Source organism: Salvelinus namaycush, chromosome 35 (genome assembly GCF_016432855.1).
Source record: "Salvelinus namaycush isolate Seneca chromosome 35, SaNama_1.0, whole genome shotgun sequence".
In the NCBI taxonomy this organism is placed as follows: domain Eukaryota; kingdom Metazoa; phylum Chordata; class Actinopteri; order Salmoniformes; family Salmonidae; genus Salvelinus; species Salvelinus namaycush.
In genome coordinates, this window is record NC_052341.1 from 7653535 (window position 1) to 7674139 (window position 20605).

Consider the following 20605-nt stretch of genomic DNA (forward strand, 5'->3'; position numbering starts at 1 on the left):
AGTAATGTTCAGTCTGAACCTACTTTCTGAAGCCAAAAAGTAAAAGACAATAATCTCTAGGTAATTTTGTTATATAAAGCTTCTTAAATAAGGCTATCAAGCTGCTAGGAAAGAATCTGACTGAAATTAGCACTGAAGTGCGGTGTGAAAACTCTTGAGCCTGACAATGGCAGGAGACTTTCACAGCCTCCCCCAAATGCAGAGGCCTTTGAAGCCCCCTCCATCTGTGCAGAGATTATATCCTCCTCAGAATCCCCAAAATATAACAGCCACAGGACAACTTTGTTTGGACGTCGTAAAGGACCATGTCGCTAACACTTAAAAAATATAGCTAGCTAACGACCTCCTTTTCCCACGTGGAAAAGACGGAGAGACTTGCTAGCTGGGATTTTCTACAAGGAATCTGCCTCCAGAGAAAAGCTTCTCCCAAGTGGTTGTGACACCGACTACCGTTGCCTGGATTCCACCTGGCGATCTGTAAACCGTGCCCTGGCCTGTCTCCCCGTCTGGTGTAGGTACCCCCCTCTCTCCCGAGCTTTCAGTCACCTCCAGCACACATGCACTGTTGAGGCGAGTGACTCTGAAGTTGTTAAATTTCTCTTGTGCTTTATGCCATTTGCTTCATGACTCCTGCGTGGTTTGTTGCCTATGTACTTGCTTGTTTACCCAACCGTGGGACAGTCTGTTTGTTCCCACACTCTTGGCCTGCCATCTTATTCTAACCACCTCTCACTGGCTTTGTTCATGTTACTGATGAAATTGCTGTACAATATGATTCAAATGTTATAAATCAACACTGCAGAGCTCTCCCCGTCCTTTGCCGTGCCTTGATTGTATTACTGCTGATTATATCTGGAAATGTGCATGTACACCGTGGCCCATCTACTGTTGCTAACCCCAATTCTGATTTGTGCTCTGCTTCACTGATTTCTGCACGTTAACAGTAGAAGCGTATTACCTAAAATGTATCAGTTGAAAGTGTGGGTTCACAGCTCCAATTCAGATGTGTTGGTCATTACTGAGACGTGGTTAAGAAAGAATGTTTTGAACACTGATGTTAACCTTTCTGGTTCTAACCTTTTTCTGCAAGACAGATCTTCCAAAGGTGGTGGAGTGGCAATCTTTACCAAGGAACACCTTCAGTGCTCGGTGGTCTCCACCAAGCCTGTCCCCAAACAATTTGATTTGCTGGTTTTACACATTAAACTTTCAATTAATTGCTGGTTGTTATCAGCCACCATCAGCACCTGCCTGTGCCCTAAGCTCTTTCCTGGCCCCTTACACTAAGTCTGAATTTGTCCTGCTATGTGACCTAAATTGGGACATGCTTAAACCACCTGACCAAGACCTAAAGCAATGAGACTCCCTAAATCTTTCTCATATTATTACCAATCCCACAAAAAAACACCCAGAAAAGGCTACTCCCATTAATGTTATCCTTACAGGTCATTACAGAAAACACCAGACTGATACCTTAGTGATCACTGTTTTACAGCCTGTGTTTGTAATGGCTGCTCAGTGAAACGACCTGTCCTGACTTGTCATAGACGCTTGCTAAAAAACTTTAATGAGCGAGCCTTCCTTCACAATCTGGCCTCTGTAAATTGGTATAGAATCAGATTGATCCCCTCTGTCAAACGCTTGGAAGACCTTTTTTTATATATTTTCAGTGGTATCGTTAACAAATACAAGCCCATAAAGAAAATGAGAGGAAAAAAACAGGTTCAGCCCTTGATCCACCTCAAGAATTCCATTTGGCAAATAGCTCGGCACACGCATACTGATAGGCTGACTGGCTCTCGTTCATGCAAATTATAAATAAAGTGCATTCAGGCTATCCGAAAGGCCAAAGTTAAAGTAACTAAGGAGTAGTTCGCTTTGTGGGTCTAACCCCAAGAAGTTCTGGAAAACAGTTAAAGACCTGGAAAATAAACCCTCCTCACAGCTGCCCATGTCCCTTAATGTTAATGATGTGGTTGTTACTGACAAGGAGCACATGGCTGAGCTCTTTAAAAATCACCACTTCATTAAGTCGAGTCCTATTTGACTCAGCCATGCCTCCTTGCCCGTCCAACATTTCCTCATCTCCCACCCCTTCTAATGTGACTATCCGATGCTCCCCCCTCTTTTTCCCCTGCCCGCTACAAAGTTTCTCCCTGCAGGCGGTCACTGAGTCCGAGGTGCTAAAGGAGCTCCTTAAACTTGACCCCCCAAAAAAACATCTGGTTCAGATGGTTTAGATCCTTTCTTCTTTAAGGTCGCTGCCCCTATCATCGCCAAACCTGTCTCTCCGAATCTGGGGAGGTTCCCATTGCTTGGAAGGCAGCCACGGTGCGGCCTTTATTAAAAGGGGGAGATCAAGCTCATCCTAACTGTTCTAGGCCAATTTTGTAGGCCAATTTTTATTTTGTCCTGTTTATCAAAAGTGTTTGAAAAACTTGTCAATAATCAACTGACTGGGTTTAGTATTCTCTTGGGTATGCAATCTGGTTTCCGCTCAGGTTATGGATTGGTCACTGCAACCTTAAAGGTCCTAAATGAGGTCACCATTGCCCTAGATTTTAAGCAATGTTGTGCTGCTATTTTTATTGATTTGATACGGTAGACCATTCCATTCTTGTGGACCGGCTAAGGAGTATTGGTGTCTCTGAGGTGTCTTTGGCCTGGTTTGCGAACTACCTCAGAGTGCAGTGTATAGATTCAGAACATCTGCTGTCTCAGCCACTGCATGTCACCAAATGAGTACCCCAAGGCTTGATCCTAGGCACCACGCTCTTCTCACTTTACAGCAACAGCTCAAGCAGTAGGAAGCTCTCTCATCCATTTATATGCAGATGATAGTCTTATACTTAGCTGGCCCCTCGCCGAATTTTGTGTTAAACGCTCTACATCAAAGCTGTGTGTCCAACAAGCTTTCTCTACCCTTAACCTTGTTCTGAACACCTCCAAAACAAAAGGTCATGTGGTTTGGTAATAAGAATGCCCCTCTCCCCACCGGTGTGATTACTACCTCTGAGGGTTTAGAGCTTGAGGTAGTCAGCTCATACAAGTACTTGGGAGTATGGCTAGACGGTACACTGTCCTTCTCTCAGCACATAGCAAAGCTGCAGGCTAAGGTTAAATCTAGACTTGGTTTCCTCTATCGTAATTACTCCTCTTTCACCACAGCTCCCAAACTAACCCTGATTCAGATGACCATCCTACCAATAATAGATTATGGAGGCATAATTTATAGATCGGCAGGTAAGGGTGCTCGAGCGGCTAGATGTTCTTTACCATTCGGCCATCAGATTTGCCACCAATGCTCCTTATAGGACACGTCACTGCACTGTAAACTGGTCATCTCTGTATACCCGTCGCAAGACCCACTGGTTGATGCTTATTTATAAAACCCTCTGGCCTCACTACCCCTTATCTGAGATATCTATTGCAGCCCTCATACTCCACATACAAAACCCGTTCTGCCAGTCACATTCTGTTAAAAGATCCCCAAAGCACACATCCCTGGGACGCTCCACTTTTCAGTTCTCTGCAGCAAGTGAAAAACTCAAACTGGACCGTTTTATCGCCATTTCTTCATTCAAAGACTCATGGACACTTACTGACAGTCGTTGCTGCTTTGCGTGATGTATTGTTGTCTCTACCCTCTTGCCCTTTATGCGGTTGTCTGTGCCATGTTTTGTGCTGCTGCCATGTGTTGATACCATGTTGTCTTAAGTCTCTCTTTATGTAGTGTTGTCTCTCTTGTCGGTGTGTGTTTTGTCCTATTTGTATTTTATTAAAAAAAAAAAAAATTAATCCCAGCCCCCATCCCTGCAGGACGCCTTTTGTCTTCTGGTAGGCCATCATTGCAAATAAGAATTTGTTCTTAACACACAGATCTGTGTGTTGTATTCTCCTACCTTCATTTCACATTTCCACAAACTTCAAAGTGTTTCATTTCAAATGGTATAAAGAATATGCATATCCTTGCTTCAGGTCCTAAGCTACAGCCAGTTAGATTTGGGTATGTTATTTTAGGCAATTTTTTTTAAAATGGTCCGACCCAGATCTGTGTGTTATTTTTGCCTAAAATAACATACCCAAATCTAACTGGCTGTAGCTTAGGACCTGAAGCAAGGATATGCATATTCTTTATACCATTTGAAATGAAACACTTTGAAGTTTGTGGAAATGTGAAATGAAGGTAGGAGAATATAACACACAGATCTGGTAAAAGATAATACAAAGAAACTCATGTTTTTTTATTTATTTCCCCCCATCTTTGAAATGCAAGAGAAAGGCCATTATATCACTTCGGAGTCTAGGCACAATTTAGATTTTAACCACCAGATGGCAGCAGTGTATGTGCAAAGTTTAAGTGATCCAATGAACCATTGTATTACTGTTCAAAATGTTGTACCAAGTCTTGCCAAATTGGTCAATTGATACATTTAACTACATAACTATAGAGAACATACAAAAATTATGTAAATTTAAAAAGTTTACACACTCAGGAATGTTAAATGATGGATAATTAGCTTCCCTACAGAAAATACACTAACCTTCACACATTAGATGTGTATTGTTTGAAAAATTGATTTTATCAAACAAAACTATGCTACAATGTATTTCTGGGACCCTCACATGCTGACCAGACCGGTTGGGTGCGCGTCGCAAAATAAATTTAGAAATCCATGTTATTCAATTATTGCACCCACACTGCTTGCGCGCGCCAACGAGCGTCTGCGACACCAAGGGCTAAAATAGATGTTCCTATTTCTGACGCAGATCGCGCTGCAAGTCCTGCCTCTCCCATCTCCTCATTGGTTTATAGAAGCAGGTACCCACGTGCCATCTCCTCATTGGTTATACCCACGTGGGTGATAGAAAGACAAACTGTTTTGCCGGTAGTCGTCGTAATACAATGAAAGATTAGATGCGATCACCATATAATTTAAACGATGAAAAAGCCTGGAAGGAGGAGAGATGACTAGAAACGATTCGGGTTGGCCGTTTTATGTGTGGATTAATTGTCGGAGTAGAGATCCTTGTGCATTTCAGGTAAAATAACAACTCAATGTTTATATCCCAGGACAAATTAGCTAGCAACAGCAAGCTAGCTAAATAGGACAAATTAACGTTAGATAGCAAGTGCAAGCTAACTAGCTAAATTACCATACATGTTTAATGCTTTTCGACCTGTCCACAAATTAGTGTAATTGGTTCAGAGTTTGTTTTGATATTTTAACCTGCGTGTCGTGATTGCGTTTGGTGTGGGGGGGGGGGGCAAAAAATGTATGCACGATGGCGCACGCGCGCAGCCGGTTTGGGCAAGGTGTCAGGATGACAAATCAGAGCAAGATTACTGAATGTAAGTACATTATGTACCTTCAGAGGTGAATGTATCAAACCAGTTTCGGTGATAAGTTGTTGTGCACTCTCCTCAAACAATAGCATGGTATTCTTTCACTGTAATAGCTCCTGTAAATAGGACAGTGCAGTTAGAATAACAATAATTTCTACCCATATAAGACATGTCTATGACCTGGAAAGATCTCGTTAGTTACAACGTCATGCTAATCACGTTAGATCACCCGTCCCGCGGGGGGACACCGATCCCGTAAAGGTTACACAAAAACCTGGACCTACAGGCTTTGGTAAACATTTGCACACAAAAAAAGGACTTCAGGACACCAGGGGAATCTCTCCAGTTGGATTTAAATTATTTAATTTAATTTAAACTTGAATATTGCAGCCTATTTGTGTATGGGCTGCAATATTCAATAGTGGCTGAACTTATCCTCAAGCATACAACTTTTCCTCATTGTTAGGCTATTTGATGTGAAATTTTTATAAGTAGCAGATAAATACATTATATGCAGTGCCTTGAAAGTATTCAGACCTTGACTTTTTCCACATTTGGTGTTACGTTACAGCCTTTTAAAATGAGAAATATACCTTATTTACACAAGTATTCAGACCCTTTGCTATGAGACTCGAAATTGAGCGCAGGGGCACCCTGTTTCCATTGATCATCCTCGATGTTTCTATAACTTGAAGTCCATCTGTGGTAAATTCAATTGATTGGACATGGTTTGGAAAGGCACACACACCTGTCTATATACGGTCCCTCAGTTGACAGTGCATGTCAAAGCAAAAACCAAGCCATGAGGTCGAAGGAATTGTCCGTAGAGCTTCAAGAATGGATTGTGTCGAGGCACAGATCTGGGGAAGGGTACTAAAAAATGTCCGCAGCTTTGAAAGTCCAAGAACACAGTGCCCTCCAGTTGTTTGGAACCAGACTCTTCCTAGAGCTGGCCGCCAGGCCAAACTGAGCAATCAGGGGAGAAGGGCCTTGGTCAGGGAGGTGAACAAGAACCTGATGGTCACTCTGACAGAGCTCCTCTGTGGAGATGGGAGAATCTTCCAGAAGGACAACAATCCCTGCAGCACTCTACCAATCAGGCCTTTACGGTTGAGTGGCCAGATGGAATCCACTCTTCAGTAAAAAAAGGCACATGACAGCCCGCTTGGAGTTTGCCAAAATACACTTAGAGACTCTCAGCCCATGAGAAACAAGATTCTCTGGTCTGATAGTCTCCCAGTCCCTGCCGCTGAACAACATCCCCACAGCATGATGCTGCCACCACCATGCTTCACCGTAGGGATGATGCCAGGTTTCCTCCAGACGTGACACTTGGCATTCAGGCCAAATAGTTCAATCTTGGTTTCACAAAAGATTGAACTATTTGGCCTGAATGCCAAGTGTCACGTCTGGAGGAAACCTGGCATCATCCCTACGGTGAAGCATGGTGGTGGCAGCATCATGCTGTGGGGATGTTGTTCAGCAGCAGGGACTGGGAGACTAGTCAGGATCGAGGGAAAAATGAACGGAGCAAAGTACAGAGAGATCCTTAATGAAAACCTGCTCCAGAGTGCTATAGACCTCAGACTGGGGCGAAGGTTCACATTCCAATAGGACAACAACCCTAAGCACACAGCCAAGGCAACGCAGGAGTGGCTTCGGGACAAGTCTCTGAATGTTCTTGAGTGGCCCAGCCAGAGCCCGGAATTGAACATCTCTGGAGAGACCTGAAAATAGCTGTGCAGCAACGCTCCCCATCCAACCTGACAGAGCTTGAGGATTTTTATTTAACCTTTAACTAGGCAAGTCAGTTAAGAACAAATTCTTATTTACAATGACAGCCTACACCGGCCAAACCTGGGCCAATTGTGCGCCGCCCTATGGGACTCCCAATCACGGTCGGTTGTAATACAGCCTGGATTCGAACCAGGGTGTCTGTAGTGACGCCTCTAGCACTGAGATGCTGCGCCAGTCAGGAGCCCATCTGCAGAGAATGAAAGAAACTCCCCAAATACAGATGTGCCAAACTTGTAGCGTCATACCCAAGAAGACTCGAGGCTGTAATCACTGCCAAAGATGATTCAACAAAGTACCGAGTAAAGGGTCTGAATACCTATGTAAATATGATATTTCCTTTATTTGTAATATATTAGCAAACGTCTAAAAACCTGTTCTTGCTTTGTCATTATGGGGTATTGTGTGTAGATTGAGGGAAGAAAACAAACAATTTTAAATCAATTTTAGAATAAGGCTGTAACCTAACAAAATGTGGAAAAAGTCAAAGGGTCTGAATACTTTCCCAAGGCACTGTAAAGCTATAGATAGTACACTGCATAATGAAACAATCCCTAGTAAGCTAGTGTTTTGAAGGTGGACCGACTATCATTTTGCCATTAAGACTGGTTTTATCCACAACTTTCTATCCAAGCTGGGAGAGAACATGAGGGTTCATGTCATGCTTTCAGGTAGCCTATACAGGACAGTTGTATAATCCAAAAATATATATTGGTAGCTGATTAGTACCGTATGCTGCTTCGTCAAACATTTATAATTTTACAGAATAAGTAATTACATTGCCACCAGCCAGCAAGCTACAAATGGCAGCATTGCGACAGCGTGCTTAACATGAGAAAATTACACCCAAATAGGCCTACCAATAAACTTTTATACACTAGCTAAAGCAAAGTTACGCCATGGCACCACAGAAACCCTATAAATCGACTCAATAAGCATCCACCCGTGTAGACATGTCGCAATTTAATCACCATGGACGGTATTCTATACTTTGATTTTTTTGGGGAGGGGGTCCAGAGAAACTGTGTTACGCCAGTGGATACTAGGGCTGTTTCTGAGAGGCAGGAGGGAGGATGGATGTTCATCTATAGATAACCCCGTTTCCCGGACTAGGTCAGTCAACAGACCCTGATCCCACCTCACATGCTCAGTGTGTGTGTGTGTGTCCACTAAGTGTGTGTTTCAATTTACATTTCTAAATTTGTTCATTTACAAGAACTACACAGTAACAAAAACAAACTATAGATAGATAACATCTTTGTTCATGTATTTGGATGCTTGTGGATTATGACGAGGAATGTGTGGCCCCATCAATCATTGTACCCTCACGGCAGGTGATCACACACTGACATTTAGTGGCTATTTGTCTCACTGAGTAACATTGTGGTGACGAGACACCTCCCCTTCAGCATTTACCGTCACCATAAAAAGAAAATACTTCCTGTAAGGCAAGTCTACATCCCTGTTAGAACACACACAATAAGCCACCCTTCCCCCGTCTAAGCCGCCTTTGACCCCACTGCCTAGTACACCGCCTACTCTAGCCATCAGCACAATGACTTTTCTCTCACACACCCGAATGGGTCCAGATGCTGACTACAGAATGTTGATGCTGAGGGGTCAAAGGCCAGATGGGTCAGACAGTTTCTCTCAGAGAGACGGGACGTTGAGGAGGAGGGGGAGTAAAGTGGATAAAGGTGTGTGAAGGAGTAGGATTCAAATCAGGGGTAGCTGGGTTCAGCTTCTGAGGTTGATGCGGCCTTAGGCTAGGTTGGGTTGAGGGCTGGTACACATAGCAGTGGCTAGGGACATTTTGGAGAAACCAAGTTCTGCCATTCTATAAAAAGCATCTGTACTTCTGTGTGTGACTAGGAGACGATCGTTCAGAGGGAGTATGTGGGTGTGGTACCTGTGGCGTGTGAGCGGGCGTTACCTTTGTTTGGCTGTTTCTCTCAGAAGAAGTTCTTGATGAGGGGAGTGACCAATTTGACCCACAGCTTGACATGGCGATCTGGCTGCTGGAACGTAGAGCTGGACACCTCTGTAGACCTCTGGTACAACATCTCCTGCTCCTGTTACAGACGAGACAGAGAGAGTAATTGTGTGAGAGAGAGTGAACGAGTTTGTGTACACATATGAGATACACAGCAGGTTTCCCTGCTTGCTCGCTCTGCATATTATTACCAGCTTCACATAGCTCATGATCCCAGGAACTATCAAATTAGTTGCATTTTGTAGACAGGCCTTTTGGTTGAGAGCTGTATAAAACAGAGCCATAGTATCGAGCCATCAAGTCTGTTTAAATAAAGTTGTGTTGGTTTGAATGGCCTACTTCCTGCAAGTGGGCCTGTAGGTCCTGGTTCTTTGTTACTATGGCGATCTGGGCCTCCAGGTCCCGGTGCACCGAGCGGTAGCCAAAGTTAGGAGAGCCAATCAGAGTCAGGCACGGCCGTACCTGCCCCCGCAGGTAGTACCACAGCCCTGCAGAGAGAGCGAAGGATGAGGGAAAAAGGGGGAGGAGAGGGGGATTGGTGGAGGAAGGAAAGAGGGAGGAGAGAGAGAAAAAGGGAGAGCGGTTTCCCAACATCAGTGATTTGTTCTGCAGCTGGGGGTCAGGGTCGACTCTAATGGTCATTGATTCTCTCCCAGCTGGGTGCTGTGTGATTTCTCCCGTGCAGTGTGTGCTGTGATTACGGGAAACGGCCGGCCCGCCCTGCTTTATCTAATAAATGGGACTTCTACGATCGTGTGAAATTACATTCCACTGACGCTGCTTCACTGTGTGTGTTCATTTCCCCCTCTCTGTGGCTCAATCTGGCTTTTGAAGAAAAAAAACTACAAGAATCTACTAATGCACCACTAACATTTCAGTTGTTTAGAATATTCTTTGGGACACATTACCATTTTATTCTATAAATGAAGTATCAGCGAAAGGTTGGTAGTAATTCAGATATAATTCCTTAGAGCATTTTTTCATGTTTAAATCTGGTTCTCGTTGACCATGTCCACAACTATAAAGGAAACACTAAAGCACACAGAAACCCCCAACGTCTATCCAAACCCAGGAGTGACTGTTTCCTTGGCTCGGGGCTAAAGGTGAATTTTAAAAATATATATGTAACTAGGCAAGTCAGTTAAGAACAAATTCTTAGTTACAATGGCGGCCTAGAAACAGTGGGTTAACTGCCTTGTTCAGGGGCAGAACGACAAATTTTTACCTTGTCAGCTCATGGATTCGATCTAGCAACCTTTTGGTTACTAGTCCAACACTAACTACTAGGCTACCTGCCGCCCCGACTTGACAAGGCGCCGTCTCTCACGCAACATGTCTGGGTTACCACAGGGACAGAACAGCAGAGCCAGAGAACAGTACAAGTCTGTCAGGGTGGAATTGGCCCCATGAGTGAGTTTCAAATGGCACCCTATTCCCCAATACCTACATAGTGTACTACTTTTGACCAGGGCCCATAGGGCTGTTAAAAAATGTAGCACACAATATAGGTAATAGGGTGCCGTTTAGGATGCTCACTGTCTGACCATGGAACGTCACTACCAGTCATAACTCACAGCCAAACAGAACTAATCACAATAGAGTAGAACCATTCAGAATCAATCTAGGCTCTAAGGCCAAGGATTATATTGTGTGTGTGTGTGTCCCACCCTTGGCGTGGAAGGTCCAGTGTGCTCTGTGATACTCGTGAAGGTGAACTCTCTCCTGCTGTCCCAGCTGACACACTTTGCTGTAGAACTGTCTGGCAATGTGGATGTAGGCGGCTGGGATCTCCCCGGCAATGCCCTTGGCACCGAAAAACCCGTTGACCTCCGGGGAGGCGGTGAGGATCCGATAGTCGGCGCCCACCCCCAGAACCAGCGACATGTAGGCCCTTGTCAGGTTGAAATACCCTGACGTCAGAAACACAGTTGCACCGGGATCCGCATCTGTCAGCAAACGCTACAAGGAAATAAGATGCTCAGATGTAGTGTCCTCTCACTAAAACACCACATTTTTACATTTATTAAGTCACAAATTAAATTTTAAATAGATTTGTAAGTCGCTCTGGATAAGAGCGTCTGCTAAATGACTTAAATGTAAATGTAAATATATAATAATAATAATAAACACATGCAATGGTGAGTTATTTTGTTCAATATTAGTTGGTGAGGGTAGTGGTGTCCAGGTGTGTAACTACCTGTGTGATCTCCTCATCCACCTGTATTCCCAGAGGTTTCATCTGAATCAGAGGAAAAACCCAAGTGTCCTCCTTCCCTCCCTCCTCCCCTCCCCCCTTGCTCTCCCGCTTCAAACGTTCAGATTTGGCAATGTCTTGGCGCGTACGAGCCGTGTTCACCACCTCCATGATGTGTTGCCGGGCCGACGCCGAGAAATCATCCCGGTTACCTGGTGATAAAATAATGTAGGGATGTAAGAGAGGAAAACAGATCGACCTGGTTAAAACTAGAATCCTTAGTTGCTATATCTATTTTTGGACTTGTAAATGAATGATATATACCAATGAACTCTTGAAGAATATAACCTCATGAGCTTAGTGCAACTGTCACACACCATCAGAACCCAAAATATAAGCTTGTTTTTGTCCCATGTTTGTAAACAATATAAATGTAAACAATGTAGAGCCTCAAAACACCGTTAATACTATAAATGTTAGCATGGATGGTCAGTCCTTGCATCCATAGCTCTGTCTGAATTTCAGAGTGGTTCCATTTCTCCCTCAGCTTTTTAAACGAAAGAGGTGCGGTGCCCACTTTGTTATTTTTGCAATTAACAATTCTGTGTAACCATACACAAACTCTCTCCCCGCTCACACGCACATAGTATGTGTGCAGTAGAGCAGGTGAGTGTGTAAAGTTAGTTCTGGGCATTACGGCTATGGGTCAATATCTGGACTACGCCTGCCGGCTGGCGCCACTCTCGGACGTGACAGAGACAAAGAGAGAGAGAGATACCTGCAAGCCTCAGCATGAGTTCATTCTAAAGACGTGCTTTTACTGTAAAGTTTGCCCTCTTCCAGCAGGAGAACTTCATTCACTAATGATTAGAGTGTGTGCGCGCGCATCTTCCACTGTGTTTACCAGCAACTCCGTGACTTCACTGCTCTATTTCTGGTCTCTGTGACAACTGTGGTCCGGTTCTGCAGACATGATGTCATTTAGCACCAGACCCAACATCCTGACTGAATGTTCTCTGGTTACACACTCACACACTATTTTTCTTTCTGTCTGTCGACCTCTCCTGACTCTCTCGCTCTTTCATTCACACACGTGCCAGTTCTCTGATTTCACTGTGTGTCTGAGCTGGAACAAGCTACACTTTCAACTAATCCGATTCCAAGGACCTTTCCAAGAACAACGCATTACACTACATTTAGAACTTGCCAGCCAAGCTGAGCAAAGAGTTAAGCACCTAGTGTTTTACCTAGTGTTTTACCTCTGTAGATGTGTGTGTTACTTATGTGCTATGTATAGTACATTCTGAAAGTATTCAGACCCCGTCACCTTTTGTTACATTAGCCTTATTCTAAAATGTATTAAATAAAAACCATTTACTCAATACCCCATAATGACTAAGTGTAAACAAGTTTAGAAATGTTTGTAAATTTATTAAAAATAAGTATTCAAACCCTTTGCTATGAGACTCGAAATTGAGCTCAGGTGCATCCTGTTTCCATTGATCATCCTTGAGATGTTTCTACAACTTGATTGGAGTCCACCTGTGGTAAATTCAATTGATTGGACATGATTTGGAAAGGCACACATCTGTCTATATACGGTCCCTCAGTTGACACTGCATGTCAAAGCAAAACCAAGCCATGAGGTCGAAGGAATTGCTCGTAGAGCTCAGACAGGATTGTGTCGAGTCACAGATCTGGGGAAGGGTACCAAAAAATGTCTGCAGCATTGAAGGTCCAAGAACACAGTGGCCTTCATCATTCTGAAATCGAAGAAGTTTGGAACCACCAAGACTCTTCCTAGAGCTGGCCGTCCTGCCAAACTGAGCAATCGGGGGAGAAGGGCCTTGGTCAGGGAGGTGACCACGAACCCAATGATCACTCTGACAGAGCTCCTCTGTGGATATGGGAGAACCTTCCAGAAGGACAACCATCTCTGCAGAAGTCCACCAATCAGACCTTAATGGTAGCGTGGCCAGATGAAAGCCACTCCTCAGTGAAAGGCACATGACAGGCCGCTTGGAGTTTGCCAAAAGGCACCTAATGGACAATGACCATGAGAAAAAAGATTATCTGATCTGATTAAACCAAGACTGAACTCCTTGGCCTGAATGCCAAGTCTGGAGGAAACCAGGCAATGCTCATCACCTGGCCAATACCATCCCTACGGTGTAGCATGGTGTTGGCAGCATCATGCTGTGGGGATGTTTTCCAGCGGCAGGGACCGGGAGACTAGTCAGGATCGAGGGAAAGATGAACAGAGCAAAGTACAGAGAGTAACTTCCAACAGGCCAAGACAACGCAGGAGTGGCTTCGGAACAAGTCTCTGAGCCCGGATTTGAACCCGATCGAACATCTCTGGAGAGACCTGAAAATAGTTGTGCAGTGACGCTCCCCATACAACCTGACAGAGCTTGAGAGGATTTGCAGAGAAGAATGTGAGAAACTCACCAAATACATGAGTGCCAAGCTTGTAGCGTCATACCCAAGAAGACTTAAGGCTGTAATCGCTGCCAAAGTTGCTTCAACAGAGTAGTAATACATTTGCTAAAATCTCCCAAAAACTGTTTTTGATTTGTCATTATGGGGTATTGTGTGTAGATTGAGAAAAAACTATTTTAGAATAAGGCTGTAACGTAACAAAATATGTAAAAAGTGAAGGGGTCTGAATACTTCCCGAATGCATTGTATGTATTGGTGTTACGCATGTGTTTTATACCTCTGTAGGGGTGCACCATGTTCTCCATCATGCTGACAGAGTTGTCAGGCTGTAGCTGTAATGACACGTCTCCCACGGCACCCACCAGATCAGAGAAGAAGTCTGCCACCTCCCAACAGTTCTCCAGGAGCACATAGCGGTCCTGTCTGTTGGTGAAGTACGAGTCACTCAGGTTGGCCCTACGGAGGGGAGAGATGGAAGAGACAGGTAAAAAAGGTATACCAAGCAACATCAACTGTATGAGAAAAACACCAACAACTACAACAATGGTGTGTGTGTTCGTGTGTGTGTACCCGCTGATGATGAGGTCATCGTCAAACAGGTAGGCTTTTATGTGCTGTACCCCGATGGTCTCGTTGAAGCGCTGTGGGACCAGGAGCCGGAGCAGCCCTCTCAGGTCAGGGGTATGGTACAGAGACACACGCATCCGACTGCTGTACTGCTGCAGCAACGGCAGTAACATGGTCCTAGAGTTAGTCTGACCTAGACACAGAGGGGGTCACAGACACCCATTGAGCTTGGTAAGAGTTATGGTATTTTCCCTCTCGCATACACAGAACCCCTCCTACCTCGTGAGCCGCGTGTGTAGTCTAAAAGAATGGAGACCTGCAGGTCGGAGTTGTCAACCTCCTGTGAACGCTGCAGAGCTTCCTGCATACAGTCCACCAGGTCCTGTTCCAGGGGTCCTGTACCCAGATACAGCGAGGCCATCACCACTCGCCTCTTAGCCGTCTTTATTCGAGCCTGAACAGAAAACACAAGAAATTTGTTTAAATCAGGTATTACAGGACAAACAAGGAGGCTTCACCCCCCAAAAAAGTGATTATTTTCATCATTTTTGGGGGAATGTTTAGTACACCATCTTTAGTACAGCACATGACTTAGGGAAAGCTCCACACCCTCTCTCTCACACACACACACACCTTACCTTCATTGCCTGGTAAAACTGGTCAGGGGAGGTGAGGATGTGGATGTGTGTGCCAGGCACCCTGAAGGCAGGCACATGTTCTGCCATCCAAAGGAAGCGGGCATGGAGACCATCGGTGCCCTGAGCTCCAGTCGACCCGGGGGATCTGAAGAGAGGAAGGGGAGAAGAGTCTGCCTCTGCTAGGAGAGGGGCTAGGAGCAACAATGACCTTGGGGGGGAGGGGGGGCATGGAGAGGAAGAGAGAAAGGGAGGGATAGGAATTACTTCCATGGAAGCCTTCAGCTGGAGTGGTAATTGCCTCCTATAGATAAACACTGAACAAATGGCAGCCGATGAATGGCATGACAACGAGCCTCAGGATCTTGTGCATTCAAATTGCATTGATAAAATGCAATTGTGTTCGTTGTCCGTAGCTTGCCCATAACATAACCCCACCATGGGGCACTCTGTCCACAACGTTGACATCATCAAACCGCTCGCCCACACAACACCAGACACATTGTCTGCCATCTGCCCGGTACAGTTGAAATTGGGATTAATCCGTGAAGAGCACACTTCTCCAGCGTGCCAGTGGCCATAGAAGGTGAGCATTTGCCCACTGAAGTCAGTTACAACGTTGAACTGCAGTCAGGTCAAGACCCTGATGAGGACGACAAGCAAGCCGATGAGCTTCCCTGAGATGGTTTCTAACAGTCTGTGCAGGAATTCTTTGGTTGTCAGCGGTCTCAGACGATCCCCCGGGGAAGAAGCCAGATGTAACCACGCCAGCCCAGGACCTCCACAAGTGCTCTGCAGTTGGACGTACTGCCAAATTCCCTAAAACTATGTTGGAGGCGGCTTATGGTAGAGAAATGACATGTTGCATTTATATTTTTGTTCAGTATACAAACATTTGCGACGCGTACAAAGCCATCCCCCGCCCCCACTTCGGTCAATCAGATCACATCTCTGTCCCTACTCCCCACCTACAAGCAGCAACTCAAGAGGGAGCCACCAAAACAGAATAGTAAGGTGATGGACAGAGTAGGCAGATGCTGCAGGACTATTTTGAGAATACTAAATTGGAATAGGTTCAAAGATTCATCCCACCAGGACTCATCCATCAACATTGAGGAATATACACCAGTCACAGGCTTCATTAGGAAATGTGTTGATGTACCCACAATAACAATTGTTGTCATGTTGCTATTGTCATGACGTTGCCTGTTTAGGTACATAAAGCCCATCCCCCTCTCCCTGCCTCCCCCTTTCCTCCTTCAACCCATGCTGTGGTCACAGAGAGACGTCGTAAATTCCTGAGAATCTCCTCATGGCCAAACAGTATTAGAGAGAGGGTAAACTTTCAGGACAAAGGGGTTTCTTCCACCTCACAGAACTTGAGGTACGAACAGATTTCATGTTCCGGAAAAAGTATAAAAGATCGGTGAAGATTCCAGCTATTAACATGTCCGTTTGTCACAACTCGGGAAACTCATGGGAGACTGTGTGGCTACATTACCATACCGCTGTTTATATAATAACCTCAGATATGAGGTTTACATCTAATTGTTGTATAAAATGAATGAGTGAGTATGATACTGTTTGTATAATTGTGTAATATGATTTTGGACTGTTTAATGAAGAAAAATACAAATCCCTTTTGATTTGAACTAAATCCGAGGACCCGCCCCTGAGCCCAGTTGGGTCAGACATCCTGGGACAGCCCTTTCTGCAAATCCTAATAAAAACCCAACTCTGAGAAATTATCACTAGACCATGTTTTTTCTCCATAGGAGGAGAACAAAGGTTGAGTACCATTGCTGAATGTTAACCATACCACGTGGTTAAACTCTTAGACGAATAAGTCTTTGATATTGACTACTAGTCCGCAGCTAGGAATTCGGTATCATTCAACGCGAAGAACGACAACCGCCGAAACATCCATTCTATAACGAATGTCACTCTGAACTATCCACAATAACCAAGACAGAAAGACGGACCAAACTCTCCAACAGAAACTAACTTTTCTCCAGCGAGCAAGACGACACAGAGCGTAAATATATATACACTGCTCAAAAAAATAAAGGGAACACTAAAATAACACATCCTAGATCTGAATGAATGAAATATTCTTATTAAATACTTTTTTATTTACATAGTTGAATGTGCTGACAACAAAATCACACAAAAATTATCAATGGAAATCAAATTTAATCAACCCATGGAGGTCTGGATTTGGAGTCACACTCAAAATTAAAGTGGAAAACCACACTACAGGCTGATCCAACTTTGATGTAATGTCCTTAAAACAAGTCAAAATGAGGCTCAGTAGTGTGTGTGGCCTCCACGTGCCTGTATGACCTCCCTACAACGCCTGGGCATGCTCCTGATGAGGTGGCGGATGGTCTCCTAAGGGATCTCCTCCCAGATCTGGACTAAAGCATCCGCCAACTCCTGGACAGTCTGTGGTGCAACGTGGCGTTGGTGGATGGAGCGAGACATGATGTCCCAGATGTGCTCAATTGGATTCAGGTCTGGGGAACGGGCGGGCCAGTCCATAGCATCAATGCCTTCCTCTTGCAGGAACTGCTGACACACTCCAGCCACATGAGGTCTAGCATTGTCTTGCATTAGGAGGAACCCAGGGCCAACCACACCAGCATATGGTCTCACAAGGGGTCTGAGGATCTCATCTCAGTACCTAATGGCAGTCAGGCTACCTCTGGCGAGCACATGGAGGGCTGTGCGGCCCCCCAAAGAAATGCAACCTCACACCATGACTGACCCACCGCCAAACCGGTCATGCTGGAGGATGTTGCAGGCAGCAGAACGTTCTCCACGGCGTCTCCAGACTCTGTCACATGTGCTCAGTGTGAACCTGCTTTCATCTGTGAAGAGCACAGGGCGCCAGTGGCGAATTTGCCAATCTTGGTGTTCTCTGGCAAATGCCAAACGTCCTGCACGGTGTTGGGCTGTAAGCACAACCCCCACCTGTGGACGTCGGGCCCTCATACCACCCTCATGGAGTCTGTTTCTGACCGTTTGAGCAGACACATGCACATTTGTGGCCTGCTGGAGGTCATTTTGCAGGGCTCTGGCAGTGCTCCACCTGCTCCTCCTTGCACAAAGGCGGAGGTAGCGGTCCTGCTGCTGGGTTGTTGCCCTCCTACGGCCTCCTCCACGTCTCCTGATGTACTGGCCTGTCTCCTGGTAGCGCCTCCATGCTCTGGACACTACGCTGACAGACACAGCAAACCTTCTTGCCACAGCTCGCATTGATGTGCCATCCTGGATGAGCTGCACTACCTGAGCCACTTGTGTGGGTTGTAGACTCCGTCTCATGCTACCACTAGAGTGAAAGCACCGCCAGCATTCAAAAGTGACCAAAACATCAGCCAGGAAGCATAGGAACTGAGAAGTGGTCTGTGGTCACCACCTGCAGAACCACTCCTTTATTGGGGGTGTCTTGCTAATTGCCTATAATTTCCACCTGTTGTCTATTCCATTAGCACAACAGCATGTGGAATTTATTTTCAATCAGTGTTGCTTCCTAAGTGGACAGTTTGATTTCACAGAAGTGTGATTGACTTGGAGTTACATTGTGTTGTTTAAGTGTTCCCTTTATTTTTTTGAGCAGTGTATATTGATTGCAATTGTTCCCGAATGAGTCAGCGTTCATGTGTAAAGGATTAGCATGTCAATTGTTATAATTATGAACTCTGTAGTGACTTTAGTCGACCCCCAATTTTCCCTTTGTCTAACAAGCCGCCATGCCGGTTCAGCCCACTAGGGCATATCTCTCCTATCATTTCATGTAACCATTTTAAGTTTGTTTATGCATTTCTGTGAATTACTTAGTTAGTAATAAATAAATGATTTAAGACAATTGATGTATGGATGACTCATAGTGAAGACTGGGTTCGTACAGATAACCAACAATTTATGACGTTTGGAATGAGACTAACGTGAGGTAAAATAAATAAATCATTAAATCAGAAGACAATTATTGATCAGATATGAAAATATCTGAAAGGTTATATTGGTAAATTATAACTTTGTAATCTGAACAGTTTCCCTGGTGCCCCAAATTCATAGTTAATTAGTTACGTTATTAATCAGTTGATGCGTAATCCCTAATTACAGAAATCTTTGATATAAACTATAAGTCTTCAATTTAATGATAGCAAAGACACGACACTATCATGCTGTGTTGTCTTAGGTCTCTCTTTATGTAGTGTGTCTCTCGTTGCGATGTGTGTTTTTTCCTATATTTTTAATCCCAGACCCTATCCCCGCAGGAGGCCTTTTGCTCGGCAGTCATTGTAAATAAGAATTTGTTCTTAACTTGCCTAGTTAAATAAAATAAAAGTACCAAAACCCCTGGATGAACGTAGATATCCGTACCATGCTGAGAGACCATACTGCAGCATTTATTGTCAGCACAACAAAACCCGATGACTCTGTGGCGCACGACGAGTATAAGGCAAGCAGGTAAAAGCCCTGAATCCATTAGGGACGCAAAAAGATAGACAAAAATTGATGTCTGACAACTCAGACTCACGACGCATGTGGCAAGGACTGGCAGGCGTCTTCCCTGACATTGTCAACCTGTCCCAGGCTGTAGTCGCCACCTGCTCCAAGGAGACGACCATCGTACCAATGGCCAAGAAAAACAAGGTGACATGCCCAAATGACTATCACCCCGTCGCGCTCACCCCGGTCACGACACCAACTCCATCGTCAACTTTGCTGATGACACCACGTTTGTAAGCCTGATAACCAACAATGACAAGTCAGCCTGTAGGGATGTAAGTGAACTGGCATTGCAGTGCCAGAATAACAACCTCTTCCTCAACGTCAGCAAAACAAAGGAATTGATTGTTGAATCCAGGAAGCAGAGAAGGGAACATGCCCCGATCCACATCAACGGGACTGCAGTAGAGTCATCAGTTAAGTTCCTCAGCGTCCACATCATTGAGGACTTGACATGGACCAACACCACCACTCTTGTCAAGAGGGCACAACAGCGTCTCTACTAGGGTTGCAAATGGTCAGAAACTTTCAGGTAAATTTCCCAGAAGTTTTCCATGGGAAGTTAAGCCCGGGAATGTTGCTTAAATTCATCAAAAAAGTTCTTATAAACAGGTTTTTTGGGGGGGGGGGGGGGGGGGGGGGGGATACACAAAAGGCAATTCTAGGTCTTGTGGCATATTTTGGTCAAACTATCCCCAATTCAATGGAATTGCAACCCTCTGCATGCACAGTGCATTCTTCCATCACATGTACAGTTGATTGTCAAGATCTTGCACACTAATGAGATGCTATTGAGCCCACACTACTACACTGTCTGAGCTAAGGACTACATGCTTTCTGGTAAGTTTTGATTACAATACTGTGTTGTCTCTAGTATGATTAAATGACATGAAAGGCCATTTTATCAAATCGATTACGTGATTGAATTAAATCATACAACAATTAACTCATTAATAACCTGGGGCACCACGGAAGTGTTCATTTATATAGAGCGGCTATCTCAAATCCACTCTTAAAGATATTTTATATCAATAGCAGTCAGTCATTAATTATTCTTTACCTTCTATCAGTCTCATCTGAACGTCGTAAAATTCTTGGTTATCTGCACGAACACTAGC

At 44.6% G+C, this 20605-nt stretch overlaps 1 protein-coding gene across 2 annotated transcripts in view; it reads right to left on the reverse strand.

Annotated features, from left to right (window-relative positions):
- Positions 1–20605, reverse strand: part of LOC120029604 (CDP-diacylglycerol--glycerol-3-phosphate 3-phosphatidyltransferase, mitochondrial-like) — a 31090-nt gene that overhangs the window by 4561 nt on the left and 5924 nt on the right. For both annotated transcript variants that reach the window (XM_038974890.1, XM_038974891.1), the window contains exons 2-9: positions 14976–15183; positions 14617–14791; positions 14341–14530; positions 14048–14226; positions 11332–11540; positions 10802–11093; positions 9474–9622; positions 9075–9213 (exon numbers count right to left, since the gene is read on the reverse strand). In XM_038974890.1, the coding sequence (XP_038830818.1) occupies positions 9094–9213; positions 9474–9622; positions 10802–11093; positions 11332–11540; positions 14048–14226; positions 14341–14530; positions 14617–14791; positions 14976–15183 (1522 nt within the window). In that variant the 3' untranslated portion in view covers positions 9075–9093. The remainder of the gene's footprint in view (positions 1–9074; positions 9214–9473; positions 9623–10801; positions 11094–11331; positions 11541–14047; positions 14227–14340; positions 14531–14616; positions 14792–14975; positions 15184–20605) is intronic.